General features: G+C 45.0%; 2 protein-coding genes across 3 annotated transcripts in view; one reads left to right on the top strand and one right to left on the bottom strand.

The window, feature by feature from the left end:
* The first annotated feature begins 240 nt into the window (after positions 1 to 240).
* NRL (neural retina leucine zipper) lies at positions 241 to 3,961 on the top strand. The gene is made up of 3 exons (XM_074294318.1): positions 241 to 346; positions 2,074 to 2,481; positions 3,473 to 3,961. Exons 2-3 carry the CDS (start codon positions 2,101 to 2,103, stop codon positions 3,854 to 3,856), a joined length of 765 nt encoding a protein of 254 aa, XP_074150419.1. The 5' UTR covers positions 241 to 346; positions 2,074 to 2,100; the 3' UTR covers positions 3,857 to 3,961.
* Positions 3,962 to 6,708: 2,747 nt separating this feature from the next.
* Positions 6,709 to 14,907, bottom strand: part of CPNE6 (copine 6) — a 9,211-nt gene continuing 1,012 nt past the window's right edge. The window contains exons 2-18 of one of the 2 annotated variants that reach the window (XM_074294317.1): positions 14,668 to 14,716; positions 14,126 to 14,298; positions 13,068 to 13,247; positions 12,697 to 12,771; positions 12,408 to 12,482; positions 12,123 to 12,206; positions 11,950 to 12,039; positions 11,030 to 11,134; positions 10,678 to 10,764; positions 10,491 to 10,550; positions 9,377 to 9,510; positions 9,221 to 9,275; positions 8,620 to 8,671; positions 8,139 to 8,272; positions 7,682 to 7,918; positions 7,066 to 7,238; positions 6,709 to 6,923 (exon numbers count right to left, since the gene is read on the bottom strand). In XM_074294317.1, the coding sequence (XP_074150418.1) occupies positions 7,107 to 7,238; positions 7,682 to 7,918; positions 8,139 to 8,272; positions 8,620 to 8,671; positions 9,221 to 9,275; positions 9,377 to 9,510; positions 10,491 to 10,550; positions 10,678 to 10,764; positions 11,030 to 11,134; positions 11,950 to 12,039; positions 12,123 to 12,206; positions 12,408 to 12,482; positions 12,697 to 12,771; positions 13,068 to 13,247; positions 14,126 to 14,251 (1,626 nt within the window). In that variant the 5' untranslated portion in view covers positions 14,252 to 14,298; positions 14,668 to 14,716 and the 3' untranslated portion in view covers positions 6,709 to 6,923; positions 7,066 to 7,106. Of the gene's footprint in view, positions 6,924 to 7,065; positions 7,239 to 7,681; positions 7,919 to 8,138; positions 8,273 to 8,619; positions 8,672 to 9,220; positions 9,276 to 9,376; positions 9,511 to 10,490; positions 10,551 to 10,677; positions 10,765 to 11,029; positions 11,135 to 11,949; positions 12,040 to 12,122; positions 12,207 to 12,407; positions 12,483 to 12,696; positions 12,772 to 13,067; positions 13,248 to 14,125; positions 14,408 to 14,667; positions 14,717 to 14,907 lie in introns of those variants that run through there. The other variant, XM_074294316.1, reaches the window with a different exon arrangement.

Here is a 14,907-nt window from a genome sequence, read left to right as displayed (position 1 = left end):
TGTTAGAGAGCTAGGGACTTGCTGGCTAGGTGTGAGGGACTTTATCGTGGGGGAGGATGATACCCCCTAAAAACCTTTTCTAGATGACAGTTCATTCTTCATCCTCTCAGACTAGGGGGATATGCAAATGACTGTGGTGCATCATTGGTTGGAAGTAGGTGAGGAGGGGATGACCTCACTAGGCTGATTCTTTAAGAGCACTCACTCAAGCAAGTTCTGTGTCCACAGCCCCATCTATGCTGAAGACCTGTGTCCCCAGTTTTTATTCAATGGGGCCATTTGTCTCTAGGAAAGTGGTGCCTGCCTATTTATAACCTTGACTGCACGTTCTCCAACAATTCCCAAAGTAAGTGTTTTCTGGGGATGACTTGGACAAGACTCTCTCCTCCTTTCCCTGCTTTTCCCTTTCCCTTTCCCTTTTCTGGAGTTTCCTTCCTTCCTTTCCTCTTCCTTCCTGCCTCTAAATCTCCTTCTCTTCCTCTTTATTTCATTTCTGGGGCCTATTCCTTAAGTCTACTTTGCCTCTATCTCAGTTATCTCCCAGAGAAGATTGTCTGAAGGGCTCAAGAAATGGTCAGTGATCCACCTGTAGGATAAGGAGAGTGAGAGATCTTACTTTTCTCCTCCTACTTCCCTTTTTATTTCTCCCAATAACTCAGATTTTTAATATTGGGTGAGTCTGAGCTGTGGAAAGGGGCTACATAAGCCTGGAGCAGTAAGATGGAGCCAGACTAAGATTAATCAATCCCTAGATATGAGGTTCTGTGCCATCTGCCTTTTCTGGAGTTCGTGGGAGAATAGTGGACATCCTAGAAAAGGGCTAGTTAAAACAATGCAGCCCAAACATCATAAAATCGTAGCATTTTAGGACTGGAAAGAGCTTTATAATTTCTTTTGATTTCATTTTGCAAATGAGGAAATCAGGGAAGGAAATGTTTTAGAGGAAGGATTCATTTGGCAATCCATACAATCTGGGCGAATTGTGGAGTCCCCTCCAAAAGGTTGAATGAAATGAAAGGCTGGTCCATAATAAGCCATGACCTTCTCTAGAACTGGAACAGTTTTCTTCCTGGATGACTTCTTCATTCAGAAAGATTCTCAATTCAAAGTTGAGACATTTTCTTGATTGTAAAACATACGTACAACCACCATTCCCAACCTAAATGTGTCGTGTACACATATATGCATACATATATTTTAAAAGCAAATTAAGTTTTATTTGACTTTGAGAATTGGTTGAGAATTCCAGAATATCTTTTGGGATAACTAAAAACTCTAGCATGTCACAGACTCAGGACTGTGCACTATTGCCATAGGAAAAATTTTGTTTCTTCCTAAAGTTGGTCCTTTAAGAGCCTAGGAGCAGGAGGAGAGCTGGTTATGGGCTGAAGCTCTAGCTTTGTCCTTTTCTTTTTGGACCCTGCAGACATATTCCATCAACACATGTTTCTTTTTTCTTTTTCTTTTTCTTTTTTTTATCTGCACATGATTCTAACCTCTAAGCTGCTTGGGAGATTGGGCTGAGAATCATCAACTTAAAAAAAAAAGTTTCATTGATGTCTTCTGTTTCTTATTTTCCCTCTCCCAGACAGCCTTCCCCCTATAACAAATAGTAATTTTAGAGGGGAAGAAAAAAATCTGATCAATACACTGGAAAAAAAATCCAAAAACATGTGTACAGTGTAACACTTGTGGATCTTCTATTTCTGTGAGAGATGGGTAGGTTTCTTTCTATATCTTAATTCTAATACTGCTTGACCTTTATAATTAAAAAAAAATTATATCTTGGAGTATGGTTTTTCTTCCCATTTATATTGTTGTAGAATGAATTTTAAAACTAGAAAGAATTTTAGGGATTATTTAGGTATATACTCATAGGAAACTAAGGTTTGGAAAAGTTGAGGATCTTGCCTAATTTGTCAAAAAGTTTATTGGTGACAGCAATAGGACTAGAATCCAGTCTCTTAGGCTTCTTTCTACTCTGGTAATAAGCCTCAGGCTGACAGTCTTCAGGCCTCCTCCCTGACCCTTCTTGTCTCACCTCACCTCACCTTACCTCCTCCTTTTTTCCAGGTGGATCCTTCTCACCTGCTTCCAGCAATGGCACTGCCCCCTAGTCCCTTGGCTATGGAGTATGTCAATGATTTTGATCTGATGAAGTTTGAGGTAAAAAGGGAGCCCTCTGAGGGCCGATCTGGGCCTCCCGCAGCCTCGCTGGGCTCCACCCCCTACAGTTCAGTGCCACCTTCACCCACCTTCAGTGATCCAGGTGTGGTGGGAACCACTGAGGGGGTCAGGCAGGGTCTGGAAGAGCTATACTGGCTGGCTGCACTGCAACAGCAACTGGGTACTGGGGAGGGACTGGGGTTGAGTCCTGATGAGGCTGTGGAGTTTCTGCAGGGACAGGGACCAGTCCCTGCTGAGGGATCTCTCTCCCACTACCCAGGAAGTTCGGAAGAGATGGGTGGCCTGAATCCTCAGGTGAGATGGGACAGGATGTTGGTGACAGGGTGGGTGGGTCATTGCTGAGGTAAGAAAAAGGAGAGTAGGGCAGAAAGAGGAAAAAGTGGAGGTTGAATGGAGAGGGTGAGAAAGATTGAGCAAAGAAATGGGAGAGAAGGGAAGAAAACTTTTAAAAAAGAGAGAGAGAACTTTCAGTCTCTCTCAAGGTTTCCAGAAAGGGAGAAAAATGAATATTCTACATTAAGGGGGAGGGAGCTAGAGATAGGACTGAGGAAGCAGGAATGAGAAAGGATTCAAAGGTGAGCATAGAATTAAGGGTGGGAAGTATCCGGAAAGAAAATTATATCCAAAAGATGGTGAAAAGACAAAGATTCATGTGTGGAGGCTAGAAGGTAATGGCTGGTGGAGGAGGCACGAGGTTGACCTAAGACTTTGTTTCCCTCCCCCCTACCCCTTTCCCAATCTTCTCTAGAAGGATTGGGCTCATCCTATTAGTTATAGACACAAATGGGGGTGTCAAGGGGATTAAGATGTAATCTAAATCCTTCAGGTCATCAGAAGGTAGTCTTTTTCCTCGGACAGTATGGAGGATCTAAATTGATCTGGTCTTTCTCCCACATTTCCATAGGATTATGACTTTAAGGGAGGGTGGGTTGGAGAGGGTGTGAGGTGTGTAGGTGGGGGTTGTCCCGGTTGCTTAGGGTAAGAAATATGGGATGGACTCAGTCCTGGGGAAGACTACCTAAATAGGACTGGGCAGGGGTGAATGGAACTCGGGAGTGTACGCTGCTAGAAGGGTTGGGGCGGAATTAGGGACAGGTCCCTCTACTGTGAGGGGAGAAGGCGGGGGGCGGGGGGGAGGGCTGGGTTGGATTGCTGGCTTCTGCTCTGTACTTCGGGAGCGGTTTATGATAGCATAGAACTAGGGGTTATAGTGAAGAGCAGAGAACTTGTCCTTGGAGGGGCGGGGCGGACGCGGGAGCCTCACTCCTCTTCTTTCCCTCTCCAGCTCCAGGGGCTGGCCGAGCGGTTTTCGGATGCTGCTTTGGTGTCCATGTCGGTGCGTGAGCTAAACCGGCAGCTGCGGGGCTGCGGGCGGGATGAGGCTCTGCGGCTCAAGCAGAGGCGCCGCACCCTGAAGAACCGCGGCTACGCCCAGGCCTGCCGCTCCAAGCGGCTGCAGCAGAGGCGCGGGCTGGAGGCAGAGCGGGCTCGCCTGGCCGCCCAGCTGGACGCCTTGCGGGCAGAGTTAGTGCGCCTGGCCCGGGAGCGTGACCTCTACAAAGCCCGCTGTGACAAGATGTCAGTCGGCGCCTCTGGCTCCGGGGCTAGCCTTGGCCTCGGCCCGGACCGATCCCCACGCCCGGGGGACCATGGTCATTTCTTGCTCTGAAGTCGGTCTCTTCCGGGACCACACACTGGAAAAGCGCACGAGGCTCCATGGCCTGAGTGGTTTCCTTACCCTGACAATCTGGCACCTCCCCTGGCCAGACGAGAACCCCTAGATGCATCACATAAGAGGAGGCTTCGTTCGTTTTTGTTTCACTCAGAAAGCTTTTAGGATTCCTGATCTCTCCCAAAAGGGAAGTGGGGGAACTGCAAGGATGAGTCTCCACACTATTCCCTGGGAGGCCACTTCCCCAGATTCTTCCTCCCTTACCTTCCCCCTCCCCAGTTTCTAGAGCATACATATAGACGGGATCCTAGAGCACGGAATCCTTGGGTCTGCACGGACCAGGCAAAACTGGTGGACTTCTTGGAGGAGAGCATAGGATAGGATTTCTAAGCATCATTCTGTATATGGCATGTGACAGAGAGGGGGATGCTCCTTCATTTGGGAGAGATTTAAGGAGCTTCTCTTTCCTCCACCTCATTTATCTGGGGATCCATTTTGCTCCTGATTTCTGGAATTTTTGAGATCAAGTTTGAGGGACTATAGCTTAGCTGTCACTTAAAAAAATTTCCCAACTAGAACACTAGATTGAATGGTTTCTCTCCCAGGAACCTCCCAAAGTTCAAAAAAATCCTTATGGGAGATGTTCCCCTCCCCATCTCTTGAAACTGGCAATCACCAGGGAGGCTCAGGAGATCAAGAGGTTGGGATCAGACAATTTTCCTAGCTCAAAAAATGGCCAAGAGAAACTCACAGAGGGAAGTTCCCTCACCTCTAGCATTCTGACTCAGAACCCAGAAAACAAGTTGGGCAGATCTGACCCTTAAATATACTTAGGTGAGTAACGGAGGCCTAACATCAGTGAGGGGCTCTTGGAAATTTTGAGAGTGTACTTTCCAGAGTCCCTCTTTTAGATCCCAACCTGTCATGTGACTCAAAGACCCTCAGGTAACCCTGCTCTCATCCTCCAGCATTTTTTAGATGAGACTCCTCTGGGGTTAGGGAGGAATGAGAAATAAATTTCAAATGAAGGCTGGGATGAGGATTTTAATACTGTTGATCAAAAGCCAACACAATGAAAGATATTTCTATTCTTTGCACCTGCATTGAGTCTACCTTCTGTCTATGTTGGGGAATAGGTCATGTGGTGTGTGTGTGTGTGTGTGTGTGTGTGTGTGTGTGTGTGTGTGTGTTATTTGTGTTGAGGAATTGGAGAGACTGCTAGGATGATCCCCCACCCTCAGTCCATGTAGTAGATCTCAGCTTCAGATTAGAAACAACCCTTGTCTGTTGAGGAGCAGGAGAGGCATTTGGTCCAGCCTGACCACTAGATGTGACAATGATCTGAATCATCCCTAAGCTGGGCTATAGTTTTGGGCACTGGGATGCAGGGGGCTTATATTTGTTTTTATTTTGGATTTTTTTAAAAGTGTCCCAGGAGCCTGGATCACTACTGTAACATCCAGAAAAAAATGAGGAATATGAGAGGACAGAATGGATCAGTGCATACCCCAGAGAGCTTGTTACCTCACCAGTGTTTGCCTTAGGGACAGAACAGGGAGAGGCAAGAAGAGGCTCACATATGTCTCTTTTCCTTTCTCCCCCTCTCCATCTGTCCCTTTCTCTATCCCTGTGCTTTCCTCCCTCATACCCCTTCCTCTCTTTGTTTCTCCCCCCTTATATTTTTCTCTCTCTATGGCTTTATCTTTGTCTCCCTGTGTTTTTCTCTTGCAAGTTCATCTGTATTGCCTTCCCCCCTGCTTTCCCAGCCACATCTGTTGCACTCCATCTTTTCTAGCTAATGTATATTCAGAAGGGCTAATTACTTCCAGCTCTACTTTCAGCCATAGTATGGAGACTGTATTCTGATATTGAGGGGCAAAGATTTCTCCCACCTCTCACTGCTTCTGTCTCTTCTTTCTGCTTTTTTATTTTGTCACCTTATCTTTGGGGTCATTTGGTCTTGAGCTGAGAACAGAACCAAGGTCTATTCCCACCCTACTCTCTCTTAACACTATCTGAAGCATCCCACTGGGCACACACCTATACCTAGATAATGACATCTATAACTTTTTCCCATGAAGAGCTACATATATAAACACAACTCTTGTTTCCAGTACACCTTTGAGAAGGACAGACACAAAAGGACTTCCTTGTGCAACTCATCCATACAAAGGCAAGTTCATCCATGCACATACCCCTATTTAATGATTCAAAATAAACTGATAGGGAGATACATATATGTCAGCTTGGACACAGTATATAAACTAGGCTTTATATGTCATTTCACTGCTATTTTCAATCTAAGATAATTTAGTTCTCCTTTGTAAGCTTTCCCTAAGCCCCCTCCTCCTTTCTCTTTCCCAATACCCTGCTCCACAGCTGTGTGGGGGCTGGGGATTTTGTCCTTGGGGAAGCTCAGCTGGGTTTCCCCCCTGGAGATAGCTCACTGAAGGATTCAACCAACCCCTCTGACAGCCTCTCATTACCCTTTCTCTCCTAAAGTTAACCTCCACAGTTAACACTCCTCCTCTCCAACACTGCCTGCTTCCCCCACCCCACAATGAATCCTTAGGACTAAGAGGCAAGAGCAGAGTGAGAGGTAGTAATTTCTCCATAGGTATAGGGTTGGTATAAGAATGGGAAAAGAATCAATTTAGGGACTAGAGATATAAGGAGACCCTGAATAGAGCCCACTAAGAATAAATATATATGGGTTCCTCTCTGATTTGAGGGATTTTGATCTCTTTTGTCTTGTAAATTGCTTCTCTCTTATCCATTCCTGCCCCTCTTCCTACCCTAACATTCTCTCCTCCAGCTTCTAGAAGATAAGATAGTAAGGAGAGGCAGAATGACTAGTAATGGGTCACTTTATTAACAGAGATTTGGGAACCTAGGGAACACTCAAAAAAGGACTGAGAAGCAATAAAGTAGAGAACTGGAGGATAGAGACCTGATTTTGAGTGGGATGCAGAGCCCCACATCTCACTTGCAGGTCTCCTTGGGCACAGCTGATCCAAAAGGCAGAGGCACTGGTCACTCTAGTCACAGGGGACAGAACAGGCACCTAGAAGGAAAAAGGGACAATCACAAACTTCCTTCCTTTTGTAGCCTGCATAGTCCATTCTTGACCCTGACCTTCTACCCAAGGTCTGATTATTTTGCTCCACTACCAAGTTTTCTCTTTCAACATTTTGTTTGTAACTCACTGAGAGGTTGAAGGGGGTATCCAGATTCTCTGGCTTCAGGGTCATGGACTTGGGGTGGTGGCAGGGGTGCAGGACCTTGGTGCCCCAGGAGCAATGCCTTGGCTGGCATAGTATTCAACCACCTGCTTGGGTACCTCAGCCAGGACACATTTAGCTAGAGCTGACGGGGGTGCCTGAGAAGATGGGGTCAAGGAGAAGGAAGAAAAAAACAAAATGTGGAAAAGTGGTTAGTGGAGGTAAGGTGATAAAGTGAGGAGGTTAGATAATCTGCACCTAATGGTTGATGAATATATCCTGAATCTAAAGATGGAAGGGGGCTATGATATCCCACACAATCCCAGTAGGCATTGGAATCCTGTACTAGGAGTGGAATAATCCAGGATAATTCAAGGGTGTTGGGGAGGGGAAAACTGTGGTCTAAGGATGAGAACTGAAATTGTAGGAAAAGAGATCTAGTTCAGAGTAGAATTGGTTCTGAAGAATTTAAGAGGTATTTGGATTGGGATAATAGAATTAGGCCTAAAGCTAGATTTTTATTTTATTTTTTTCCCAGGGAAGGGCTGTTTTGGAGAAGGTTAGGATTCAGGGAGGACAGGGGAAAAGATGATGTTCTTACATCTTTGAAGTCACGGAAGGGCACAAACTGAACAATGTCCCGAGCAGCAGGGACCCCACGAGGGCAGCGGAGAGGTCCATCATCACCATCCAGCATCCTCATATCAGAAAAATCAGCATTGCCCACACCCACAATGATAATAGACATGGGTAGACGGGAGGCTCGGACAATGGCTGTCCTGGTCTCTGCCATGTCAGTGACTACTCCATCTGTTAGCACTAGCAGCACTGAATATTTCTGGGTAGACAGAGTGATGATTTTCAGAACTATTCAGATGATATTCAGAAATACCTTCCTCTTCTACATTAGCTTCTAATGTTTCCCCCCCCAAATCTCCCAGTTCCATAACGTGCAGGATCTATGTCTTATACTTCCCTGACCTTCCCTAAGGGGAAGAGGAGAATAGTTTGCCTTAACTATTGTCCCCTCCCCAGATATCCATTCCCCTCCTTCTCACAGTGGCCTTTCCGCTGCTTTGCTCCTTTTGGGCTGGACCAGCCACTCGATTAATGATGGGGGCCACATTGGTAGGGCCGTACAGCTGGATTTGGGGTAGACATCGGCGGTAGGAATCAATGACCCCAGAGATTTCTGTGAGTCACATGGACAAGGTAGAGAAAAAAGGAAGAAATAGGATAGAGAAAGAAAGAGTTTTTTCAAGAGCAAGGTTTGAGAGATTGTGTTAAAGTCAGAAATTATTAAGTAGTGATAGCAGAGAATATTTTACCAGATAGCCAGATAGTATAGGGTTTCCTTTGCCTCAGGATAGAGCTCTGATATATGGACTGATATTCTTCCATATTGTAAAATAGATTGAAAGTAGGGGAAATTTGGGGCCATTTATATGTGTAAGCTAAGTGTAGTGTGATATGTGTGAATGTGTGTATGCATGCAGTGTTGGGAAGTTCTTAACGACAAACTCTTCTTCACACTTTTACCTTCACACTCAGCATTTTCAGGATCAAAGTTGATGGCAAAATCATGGGACACCTGTTGAAATGGTAGACAATTAGGATGATGACAGTAATAATAATTATTATTAATAATAGTAATTGACATTTAGATAGTAGTTTAACTTTTACAAAGTATTTCCCCCCCCCAAAAAAAAAATAACCCATGTGATTTAGGTGATAAACATCTCCATTTTACAAATTTAGATACTGGGACTTGGAAAGCTTAAATAATTTTCTTAGGGTCACAAGTTGGAGCTGGATTTTGGATCTCTATCTCCCACTCCAAGCGTAATACTATTTTCATTATGCCATGCCATGCTTTTCTCTTTTTTTTTCTTCTTTTTTTTATTATAGCTTTTCACTTACAAGATATACGCATGGGTAATTTTTCAGCATTGATAATTGCAAAACCTTTTGTTACAACTTTTTCCCTCCTTCCCCCCACCCCCTCCCCTATATGTTTATAGCTATGTTGACCAATATGTTTAAATATGTTAAAGTATAAGTTAAATACAATATATGTATACATGTCCATACAGTTATTTTCATGCTTTTCCCACACCTGTCCTCTCTTTTAGGTACTGACCTCAAAGTTTGGGGGGATCCTAGCCCCAAAACCAAATGCTGGGAACCGCTTGTCACTGGGAGATGAGAAGGGGAGAATGGGTGGGGAGAAGGTTCAGTCATCAAGGACTGATCTCCTCCCCCCCTCTTCCTTGCCCATTCCCTATTCCTCTCTTACCTGTCATAGTCTTGGCAGATCCCTCCAACAGCCCGAAGGGCTTGAAGGTAGTGGTTGGGCTGTCGAGGGCTAAGGCAATGTAGAGACTGGCTGCTCCTTGGGTCTCCATTGGAGGCTGTGAAATCAATAGCCACCTGGGGGAAATCAAGGGAGGGATAAGTATTCCTTTTACATTTACCCAATATGCAATTTTTTTTTTATTATAAACCTATTATATGGCTAGATCCTGAAGAGGGTTAAGATGTTCCTACCCTCAGAGAACTTACTGTTTAGTTGATCAAGAAGCCAATCTTGGAATTTCAGAAGTCATTTATTCCAATCCACTACAAAAATTTCCTGTATAACATCCCCAAGGTCATCTTAAAGATGTCCAATAAAGGGTAATTCAAGACTTCTAGAAGTGAGCCATTACACTTTGGCACAACTTTGTTAGGAATTTTTCTCATCTATCTAATAAGAATTTGCTTCTCTGTAATTTTTGCCTCATTCAGCTTTCTTTACTACCTCCCAGTAGATGGCCTTAGATTTACAATAAGGTTAGGGGACATTTTTTTTCTGCTAAGGGCCTTTCGGATATTTATAACATTGTTAGTGAGTCATACAACTTTATCAACTTATAGAATTCAAGCAGTGGGAGGTTGTTCTACCTAACTTTCAGCTCATCATGACCTGCCATTGATTATGCAGATGATTTCGTGGACTGGCCATTACCTACCCCTGATTTATAAACTTTCAAGATTTGGAAGAGACCCCAGAGATTATCTAGTCTTATTCTCACCTGAGCATAAGTATACCCAGTCAGTGGAGAGGTATCCCTCTCCCTGGAGCCTGTCTCCAGCTGGGACTCTTCCATGTAATTTAGACTCATTTATGCAGGGATTTTGCATCTTTTGTTATATGTTTTTTACTTTACACCAATTCTAATCCACCCTTTTTTCATTGTTCCTCCCTCCTGGCATGTTGTCCAAAGTAAGACTCTGGGTGGGCTCAGCCCTCACTATCCTTCCCCAGAATCCTGAACAGTTGACCACTTATTTAGTGTCCCTTTGCTTTGTTTCCTATAAAATTCCGAAACCCATCTAGTCCCACAATTCCCCTGTCTGGGTCTCCTCACCGTGAAGCTGATTTGGCAGCCACCCATAATGTAGTCCAGGAAAGTGTGCACCTTCTCCACCTAATAGGGCAGAATTAGAGACAATCCTGTCAGGAAGGATAGAGGGGACTGGTTTGGGCTCACATAGAGTATGGGAGAAGATCTCAGGACAAGAGAAGGGCAGTTGATGTTGGAACTCAGGGCTTACCGTGCATTGAATCAGTGTCACTGTCCCAGAGTTCTTGTAATTCTTCTTCTTGTCCCGGTACTTGGGATTGATGCACTCCCACTGCATCTGGGATCCCCAAATATCCCAAAGGCAGTGTTACAGCCCATTGAAGTTATAAGCCTCCCTCCAGGTAGAATCTCATGGAGTGAGCTGTCCCATTCTTAGTCCAGATCCCAGGGTCCCACTCCCATCCTTCCAAATCCTCTTTATGCATACCCCAGTGGCCTCTCAATTACAGGGGAGGTTAATGGAGGGTAAATGGAAGGACCTTAGGAGACCTGTAAGGGGGTCTCTAGGAAGGGTTGCTGGGGAACAGATTTTCTCACATCACCTCCTGTCCTGGCCCAGAAGTGCCTTCCTGCATCTCATGGAAGGTACTAGTGAACTCTCCGATGAAGTCATGCTTCCCATTTGAATCATAGTCGTATATCATGAACTGGTGGGAGAGGGGTACGAAGGATTAGAGGTCAGTTAGAGCTGATCTTACTTCAGTGTTTGTATGATAAAATTTCAGGCATTGGGCTATGAAAAACCTTCCTGAATGAAAAATATCACTATCCACCTCCCAGCTCAGTAATTCCTGATGGGACTAGACCTGTGATTTCATTGGTAGATAGAACTCCCAGGTGAGGAAATTCCCTCTACTGATTCAGGACAGCATCTTCTCTTCCAATAACTGTCTCAGAGAGCCGCTTAGAGCACAGAAAGGTTAAATAGTTTGTTGGACCTACTGATGGTCCTGAAGCAGTATTTGAACTTAGGTGATTCTGGCTCACAGGCTCCATTTATTTCTCTAACCTGCCAGAAATCCTACAAAAAGAACTTCACACCATAGTACTTCCTCCCCATTAAAATGCAATTGCATGCAACCCTGATAGCAGTTATTCAAATTTTATGATGAAAATGTTAGTCAATAAGCTTTTTCAGGAGAACTTTGATAAATAAGGGAGAGGGAGAGAGACCATAAGGATTCCCGAGGTCTGTGATCAAAGACAAAGAAAATGTTTGGAGAGGGAAGAGAGGGTATCCAAAGGCATACTTCACATAATTCACAATTTTGCCTGTTAAAAGCCCTTCTCTTAGGAGTGCTCTCTCTCTCTCTCTCTCTCTCTCTCTCTCTCTCTCTCTCTCTCTCTCTCTCTCTCTCCCTCCTCCCTCTACACACACACACACACACACACACACACACACACACTTTGACGGTGATGGTGGTGAAGGAGGGGCTGCTCTACCCCCTCTACCTGTCCTTACTTTGAGAGGTCGGTGAATATCACAGCTGCACAAAGAATGAAGGGACAGACGGAAGGGCTCCCAACTTGGACTCAAGTTATTCTTCACCACCTGTGGGATCAGGTCAGGGAAGTCAGAGTCAGTCTTTGTCTAGACCCCTTTCACCTCCCATCCTTCCCTATTCTCTCTACAACCTCAGTTCTCCAGACGAGCTGATCACTCTGATCTCCGTTGGTTTTGTAGATCTCCATGAAGGGATCTGACTTGCTGAACAGATCCTGGGGAAACAGGAAAACAAGCTGCTCTCCAGAGCCCCAATAAGAGCCATTATGGGAGTGGGCAGGGGATTAGTTACAAAAACAAAACAGAGAATTAGGCACAGGGTGGGAATCTTGCCTGTGTCTGTGCAAGGAGAAATAAAGATTGGGAGTTAGGATACCAGAGTATCTCGTGGGGCTGGCAGTACTGGGAGTTCTGACCTTGTTGTCCAGTTTCTGGGCTCGGAAGGTGAGTTGCACATAGTCATTGGTGCCAGATACCTCTTCTGCCACAATCTGAGTGTGTGAAGATAGAGCTCATCAGAACATTTCAACTCCTGTGATGGGGCCCTTAACCACACCACTCCCTATCATGCTTTTCTCTTCCCATCTTTTTTTTGGACATATTCTTGCCCGGTTGTAGAAGCCCCTCCTCTGCTCTGCTCTTGCTACAGTTTGGAGCCCTTGTTGGTTTGGAAAGGCACTTTATGGGGTAGGGGATGATGCCTACCGTAATGGTGGATTTTCCAGCATTCTTTCCATTCTTCAACAGTAGTGGCTTGGTGACCTTGGTCTGAGAAACAATCTAGGGACAGGAGCAAAGACCTTACCCGTGAATTGTTCCCCCTGGGCCCTACTCACTCAAGGTCATGGTACTAAGGAAATGGAGAGAAGAGAGATCCCAGGAAGAATGAAAGAGAGGGAGATGGGAAGGAAGGCACAGGCATGGGGAGAGGATGGGATGAGTAAGAAGATGGCTGCGGCTCAGAAAATCCCATGTGTGTTGGGATTAGGGCTACAGGTGAAGAATGTAGAGCTCATAATAGGTGGGTTTGGGGCATGAGAAGGGCTGTTTCTTGGGTTAGTGGTGATGGCTCTGACCTGGCCCAGGGTACACTCAGCTGAGCCCAGGAAGGTGTCGTTTGTAGGGCTGGTGGCACCATCTTCAGCATCAAACACATGGAATTGTAGTGGCTGCTTCTCCTCAAAGAAATATTCTAGGGCCAGCACTCGGGAAAAGACTGGGTTGGAGCAAGATCGTATTACTTCTGTGTGTTCCATCTGGAGGTGAGGAAAGGTGAAAGGGACATAATAGGGGACAGGACATAGCCTTCTGGCAAATGGCCCCTACACACTGGGGTTGTCCCATCAGAACCTATCCCCGTGTTAGAGATCCTGCCCCACTCTTTATGTTTTCTCCCATTCCTAAAAGGTTTTCTTTTTTCAGGTCTCTATCTCTAGCCTATATCTCTAAATTCAAGGACCACATAGATCTCCCTGCCTTTCTCCCCCAGCTCTAGAAAAATCATTTGTGTTTATTACGGATCTTTCTGACTATATCACACTACTTCCCATATGGTCTCCTAGTCCTCCCAGACTTTTAGGGTTATCATGTCATCCTGTGGGGTTATCACAGGATTACAGTAAAATCTTTTTAAAAAGATACAACATTTTCTGATGCTATCATATCAGGCTTCTAGAACATTCTATATAATATAGATTTTTTTAAAAAAGCCAGTTGGGGCTATTACAAATCTTTCTGAGCCCTTTATCAACTTCTCCCAATCCCCAGCTTCTCTGGGGCACATAGTGGTTTTTTTTCCCCCCATACATTCTCTCAAATCCCAAAGTTCTCTTGGATAAAGTTCTAAATAACCCACCCAGATTTCTCACACAGTCCTTTGGGATTGCCATAGAGTTAAAAAAAAATTTCATATGGATTTACTGAGGTCATCATGTCTAGTTCCCCATCCCCAGCCACTATCTCCCTCTAACCCTTCTGGGTTATCACAAAAGGCTTCCATGGTTATTATCATTTTACTTGGGATTATCATACATATTCTAGAATTCCAGAAAAGCCAAATTATTCAGGGTTATTATATAATTTTTTGACCATTCTAGCCAGTCTCTCTGAGATTACCATTAACCTGATTCCTTACCTCCACCCACTGTTCATCAGAGTAGAGCTTGAGCAAAACACAGGGATGAGGCTTGCTGAGGGTGTCACGGTCCAAAAGCCCATGGCAGGACACACGAAGCTCCACTCTGGATGCCCCTAGGGTCATAGCTGGGGGCTCCGGTATCCATTCCAGCTCAGATTCCTGACATGGTCCTATGGGGAATGTGATCCAGATAAGTAGATAGGGAGCCCATAGAGACATCTCAGATATTGAATGGGTCCATTCTTATTTCTTAATGAGTGCTGGTCCCCTCAAAGGATTATGAGCATTAGTGTATGTTCCTCATATTGCCTGGTACAAAACTCTGAAGTAGCTTGGTTGGGGAAAAAGGCACTCTCATCTTCAGGAGAACGGAGTATAGTTCTCAGCCATGACTGTCCCTCCTTTTTCTGATCTTGGAGAAGGGACATCTCTGCAAAATTCTTGAACCCAATTTCCCACTCCTCCTCACCATCCCCTTCCTAGTGCCAAGGAGACATGGAAAACTATCTCCCCATCCCTCCTGCTCCCCAAATTCTTACTCAAGTCAAGTAGTTGAGCCTCTTGTAAAATCAGGGTGTTGACCAGAACCTAGAGAGAGAGGGAGAGGGAGAGGGAGAGGGAGAGAGAGAGAGAGAGAGAGAGAGAGAGAGAGAGAGAGAGAGAGAGAGAGAGAGAGAGAGAGAGAGAAGAGAGAGAGAGAGAGAAGAGAGAGAGAGAAGAGAGAGAAGAGAGAGAGAGAGAGAGAGAGAGAGAGAAGAGAGAGAGAGAGAAGAGAGAGA

This window comes from Sminthopsis crassicaudata, chromosome 2 (genome assembly GCF_048593235.1).
Source record: "Sminthopsis crassicaudata isolate SCR6 chromosome 2, ASM4859323v1, whole genome shotgun sequence".
In the NCBI taxonomy this organism is placed as follows: Eukaryota; Metazoa; Chordata; class Mammalia; order Dasyuromorphia; family Dasyuridae; genus Sminthopsis; species Sminthopsis crassicaudata.
Note: the sequence above shows the minus strand (reverse complement) of the source record. Positions and strands in the feature narration are given on the sequence as shown.

Bases quoted from the DNA above. Each gene is read 5' to 3' on its own strand.
- NRL (XM_074294318.1), top strand. From the start codon at position 2,101: ATGGCACTGCCCCCTAGTCCCTTGGCTATGGAGTATGTCAATGATTTT. The intron at 2,482-3,472 runs GTGAGATGGGAC...TTCCCTCTCCAG, and splicing joins TGGGTGGCCTGAATCCTCAG to CTCCAGGGGCTGGCCGAGCG.